Genomic DNA, 6,546 nt, shown 5'->3' on the forward strand with positions numbered 1-6,546 from the left:
TGAATGAGAATACTACATTATTTTACTTTATAGAAATTGAGGGTGCATTAAACAGCACCTTACATGATTCCAAGGGGAATAGAAGCTATAATCTAGAATCTAATAGAAGATTAGCTTAGCTATAATCTTCAGGATCAGGGAAATACTCAACATATGAAGCAACTACACTTATAAAAAAGAATAAATTGCCAAAAACATTTTCATATTAAAAAAAATAGCTTTACTATTTCTTGATAATTTGTTAATACACATCTATAGTAGTTCGCTTGACTATACTGGAAATTTAAGTGCTATCTTCTTCAATGCAAATTGTTTTTGATAGTTCATTTGAGCTGATTTAGTTTTATCTTAAAAATAGACAAAATATTGATCTCTGATATTTGTAGGGTAATCAAAATCACTAGAACCCCATAAGATAATTGTCAGGATAGACTATTTGTTTTCTTTAAAAAAATAAGTCCTGAACTAGCCTTTGGAGGGCCTAGAGTTTAGAAACTAAGAGAGAAACCTGATTCTTGATCACAAACTATTCTTGGAAGATAGTGTAGTCATTACAGCTAGAGTTTAAACTGAATTTTTTTCAGTACCAATAGAATATCAGTGCTTCATTTGTCAGGCTACCTTCCTCCCTATTTTTGAATACTATTAATTATGAGTTAAATTTTAATATGTGTTTTCATTTTAAATGGACAGTATATTTTTATATTCATAGTAAACATTTTATTCACATTACCTTATAGAAATACATAGGTTTCTTCCTGAGTTATATAGAAAAAATCCAGTTTGCTTATTACAAAGTTATAACAGAAAATATACAGAAACAAAATCAATACAGGAACTGAACTATAATCTTAGGTTTAGGGATTTAGTTTAGGAAACATATTGCTGTATTCAATGAGACTAAGAAAGTATTCTGAAAATTCGATCACTATCTAAATTAATGCAAATAAATTTTAATAACTCAATTACATAATTCGTAATGGTGCACTGGACTTTGGAATTTGTGCTGGAGAACAGTTATATGTAATTCAATTAAAAAATCCTACTAATAAAAAGGTGGCATGACATTTTTGTGGTTTTAATATCCATAAAAAAGGTTTGTTATTTATTTAAATAAATAGTGGTCTAGAAAAGAACAAAATATGGTGTACTAAAGCATAAAAAACAACATGCATTGTTAAGGGAATATTGTATTTAGAGATGTGTTTTTAGAATTAATTTAACATATTAATCTTAATGAATTAATGTGATATATGGTATATGAGATATGATTAAATCAATCATAAAGAATTTTGGTGCTAGTTGTATTTAATTATGTTTAAGAGGTATTAAGATAGATCCTTGATGTATCAGCCATCATCCAGTTTTGGGACAACCTCCTGTTATTTTCTTTGTACAAATTCCATACCAATCAATATTGATATTGCATTACAATATTGTGTTTGAGAACAAAACTATAACTCGTAGTTTGAAAATAAGCTACCTAGCGTCTTCCTGAGTCTAAACTCTTTCTTAATAACAATAATTTAAAAACTGATTTGTGTTTTAGAATTTTTCTTTGATCCAAGTGGGATAGCCAATCAAATATATATATATTCATTTTTTTAAATAAAAATTCAAGAAATATTTATTTAATAAAAAAATAAATATGCCTTTTACTTGCCATATCTACACCTTTTTTGGCAGGGGTAGATTTTTTTTTATACATAAAGAACAAATGGGCAGAACTGAATAATAAAATTATTTTTTAGGATGAACTGTTGTGTTATCTAAACAAATTCTTTCACATCTAAATATAATCTAAGCTTAAAACTCCAGGAATTGTTAACATCATATTTGATCCAAAACAGCCTGTGTTACACAGTGATCATTTAAGCTCACTTGCTTACTTGTATATCTATCGGATAATAAAAATCCCATGGTTCTTCATCAAGGCGATCTCTTCTGCTACCAATAAATGGTGGTAAAATGGGGCGCCCCATTTCCATAGCTGAACCCCTTCTTTCTAAGTAACTTGTGTCACAACTAGAACAGGTCAGAGAGCTAAGTCTTCGTGAACTTCTAGAACTTCTTCTACTGGAAGGGACACGTAATAGATGTTGTCCACCTCCCGGATATGATTCTGCTAGTTCATCCTCACCATCCTGCAGAACAGATTTTTCTTACTCCATCATCCAATTACTAATGCAGCATGTATTCAATTTCTATTGTGTTAACAAATGATTTAGATTAATAATACAATGAGATAACGAACATAAATTAAAAACAATTCAAATAAAATAGTTGGTTCAGTCAACCCAAATTCAGAAGTATCAAATAATATAAATGTGAAATCAACTATGTGCTATAATTAACTATTTTAAAATCAGGGAATAATATGGTGAAATGATCTGGCAGGGTATATTTTACTCAACAAATTTAAAAAGTTAACAGATTAAAAGAGAATTAAGGGAATAAGAGATCAACATATGATCAACTGTGGGTAGAGTGAACAAAGGGTTTGAGTAGAAAATTTGTTAATAACATACATGCATTTTCTACATAATATAACACATGCAATACTATTATTAATATAATTTTTTTAAAAATAATTAAAAGTTTACAGATATTTACATGAACCCTGTACATTAAATAATTTATAAAATGAATCATGTCTTGAATCTAAATTGTTATCATGAACAAAACATAGACATATTAGATATATAAATGAAAATAGAAAAAAAATATTTGATTTAAAGTTAGATCATTATTCTATTAAATATTATGAATTTGTATAGCTAGAAGGATGTAAGTATTATATTGTACCATAATAAAATATATTATAAAAACGTTTATAATTTATGTTATAATATTTAGCTAATAATTACTTACAATTTATAGGTAATTTCTTTTTTAAATGAATTAGTTTGTGTATTAAAATGTATAATATAAGTAAATAACATGTTTAAATATGATTTACGAATTTTTGTGAATTTAAATTTCAACATAATTTCTTGTAATATTTCAATTTAAACATGCAAACTGTTTGAGGTCACAGTTATAGGAAGTCCAATGATCACCCCAATGCTCAGACATAAATGAAAATACCATTGTGTATTTGTGAACTACAAATACATATAACACTGAAATGTTCATTTTTATAATTAAAATGAGGTTTGTTAAATGAAGTAGAGCTTATGATGTTTTTATTTACAAAGAAATTGATGATAAAATGGTGAAACCAATTTTAAAAAAAAAAAAACACTCAATTGTTAACTGATCCAGGTTCTTGAGAAGACACTGATGCCTCATTGAATTTTGTTTTGTGTTATGTTAAAATAACATTTTAGCATGTCAATACCATTTCCTACAATAAACTTTATACAATATAAACAGAATAACTATGGTTAAAATAAATATAAATAAAATAAATAATATTAATATAATTTTATTTCAAGTGTCAGCTAGTGAACGGATGTATAAAAAGTGATTGTTCAAGATAACAAATTTTATTTGATACAATAGCTAGAAGAAAACTCAATATACTTTAGCAAAAAATTTTGTAACATTTATTTATATTGTTTTTATAATGTTTTTGTTAAATTAAAATGTATGCATTTATATTGATTTGTGTTTAAGTTGAGAAGTATATAACTACACTCAATTATTTTCTAATTTGAATATTTACTGGAATTTCTGATAATATAAAGTAAAATACTTCGAAAACAGTATAGTTTTGTTAATCGATTGAATTTATTTTACATTATGATAATAGTTTCATGTTTAATTTAAATACTATATTTTTTGTAAATGAAACCTTGTCAATTGTATTTAATTATTTATTTAAAATTTCACTTGTAATAATAAATATGATATGAAAAAATAGATAAAAAGTAAGAAAAAATTATATATTAAGTTTTTGCCAGGCATACATAATGAAAAACATAATACTCAAATAAAATAAAATAATATATACAGGGTGTAGCAGGATTGATGGACCATAAATCAGGACCTGATTCTACTCTTCATTAACAATAATGAATTACATGTAGACTATGGTCTAATTCCACACAGAAATGTAGAAAACTTATTTTTGGATTTTTTTTTAAGCAAGCCTGCTTTTTAGTTGAACAAGAACCAGTCACTCAAAAAGCAATTAAGTTTCTATTGCACCATCATCAAGTAGATAAAATAAAAGTAGTTTTAATTGTTATTATAGATCACCTTACCCTGATTAAGGTTAATAAGTTAATAAAAATGATTACAATATTTGTTTAATAATACTATTTCTATGCAAATAATTACTTATTAGGGCCATTATCCCTATTTTCGTGCTATTTCAGTGACAGAGCTTTTCAAGAATGATCAATCATCTGAATATGAATGATTTTATTTTTGTGTTATTATCGTCCTTGAGACCAACATTTCTTTTTCACTTTGAAGTTCTAATCATTAATTGTTATCCAGATATAAAATATGTAAAGCTTGTGTTGTTCTCTAGTCTTGTAATGAAGCTGAGGATGATTTCACTAGTCGGTGGTACCAGTACCTTTAGTAACAAACCTAAAAAATGACTTCAATTTTTCAGCATTATCTCAAGTATAGAACATAATTTGAATTTAAGATGGAATGAACCAATCACTATAAAACTTTTTACCTCTGTCATATGGACTACCAAGCCCTTTCAAATCAGGCTAAAAGGAGATCAGTACGCACTAGAAGGAAGCAGAATACATGCAGCATCTTTTGTTCCCTTCTTTAACCTTTTCACTTGGTTCCAGGATGTAAAAGAGAATGAAAAGAAAAATGTCTAAGTACTTTTATTGGTAGTCACTCCTTAGTACTTAACAAAATCAATACTGATAAGACTTGAATTTTGTATATTACTGGGTTTCTTATTTTTTCAGATCCTCTTTACGTACATGACTATCTTTGCTTTTTTGTGAATCTTCTAGTTCTATCTTGAGTGTAATGATGAAAAATGGTTGATTTGTCTCCCTAGGAAGTCAGTCTCTAGTCTCAATGGAAATTCTTAGGGGGGTAAGATTTGGCAGGATAGAGTGATAAATATTTGATTTTCTTCCAATATTCATTATTAGTACTCCTTAACTTCGACAAGTGGGATTTTCAATTGGTAGTTAAGGACACTGATGTTCGAGAAATAAAAAAAACTAGGCCATGTTGATCTTCTTTCAGGTTCTAATTTTTTCATTAAAAAAGAGAAGAATGGTATTTCATCTATCCCCCCCCCCAAAAAAAAAAATGAAGTGAAATAGCAGTTAATGTAACAAGTCTCATTAACTGAAACATACTAACTTGCCAGTTTAATATTTTTCCATGTTATTCTTTCTTCTTGAAGTCGTAGGAGTGTTTTCCCAATTAAGGTTGATCACCTATATAAAAAATAGTACTAAAAGCTTCAGTTAGGTCCTTTATACACTGGAAATATTAAACATACAATATCTGTTCATATAAGATGTTAAAAAACAAGATTTGAATGTGACATAATATACATATTATATAATATTTTTATAAGGATACATCATAATTGGTTACAAAGTTTTTATGTTCTATGTTGGGTTTTATTATCATAATAGATGTAATAGTAGTAAAAAAGTGGGAATGATTCAGGTATTTTTAAACAGGACAAGTTTTTGGTTATTTAATGTGGTATGAAAACGTAATATAACATAATTTAATACCGCTACCCCAGAAATATAATGATACAACTCCTCACTCTCACTTCTAATTTAAAACTGAAAAATGTCTTGTAATTTTGCCAGAAGGGAAGATAAATAAGCTTGACACTTAAGTATGAAGTTAAGGTTCCTTATGGGTTTTTTCTAGATTTGGCTCATGATTTACCAAAAAGTGTGATGTGAAATTACGTTATTTGGCATTTGTGAATTCGTCCTTTAAAGAGCTACCATGAAAATCATATGGATTAAAGTCCGATTATAAACAGAAAAGAATAAAAAACAAGTTTTGTGAGTTATTTTTTTAAAAATAGAATACGGTATCACAATATTTAACATTTTCTTCGGAAACAAATAGAATTTGTCTTTGGAAAAACCATCTGAAGTGGTCTATAAAGAGGCAAAAGCAGTAACTGCACAATGGTTAGGAGGTCTACTTCAACGTTGGGTCGAATGTGTCGAAAGATGAATATTCAGCTCTAAGCATTGGTAGTTCACAGTTAAAAATTTGGGCACACGATGCATCCAACCATCAATTATCAAACTTTGGAAGGTGCTCATAGTAAGTTTTGTTTTTCGTAAATTCAAGAATTGAAATCCCCTTTCAAATAAATTTTAACTAAGTCGAATTCTAATCGTATATTAATGAAATTTTGTCTAGCTTACACTGCTACTGTACAGCATTACTTTGGGTAAATAGTTTTTCAGCTACCACTGCTAATTCAATAATGCTTAAAAACACAAAACTTGAATTTTCTGCGTTTTTGTGTGGAATCGGACCATAGCCTAAATGAATGTTTTTGTTGCAAACAAGGTGTAGAGTCACCTCCTGATTGCATATGGTCCTTCAATCCTGATACCCCTTAAATGT

At 27.9% G+C, this 6,546-nt stretch overlaps 1 protein-coding gene across 8 annotated transcripts in view; it reads right to left on the reverse strand.

Annotated features, from left to right (window-relative positions):
• LOC106682458 (uncharacterized) overlaps positions 1–6,546 on the reverse strand; it is a 291,824-nt gene that overhangs the window by 2,873 nt on the left and 282,405 nt on the right. For 7 of the 8 annotated variants that reach the window (XM_067053719.1, XM_067053721.1, XM_067053717.1 and 4 more), the window contains one exon: positions 1,890–2,144. The exons of the other annotated variant lie outside the window; for it this stretch is intronic. In XM_067053719.1, the coding sequence (XP_066909820.1) occupies positions 1,890–2,144 (255 nt within the window). The remainder of the gene's footprint in view (positions 1–1,889; positions 2,145–6,546) is intronic. 8 annotated transcript variants of the gene reach the window in all.

The sequence above is a fragment of the Halyomorpha halys genome, unplaced genomic scaffold, assembly GCF_000696795.3.
Source record: "Halyomorpha halys isolate HHAL.00 unplaced genomic scaffold, Hhal_1.1 Scaffold415.1, whole genome shotgun sequence".
NCBI classification, from domain to species: domain Eukaryota; kingdom Metazoa; phylum Arthropoda; class Insecta; order Hemiptera; family Pentatomidae; genus Halyomorpha; species Halyomorpha halys.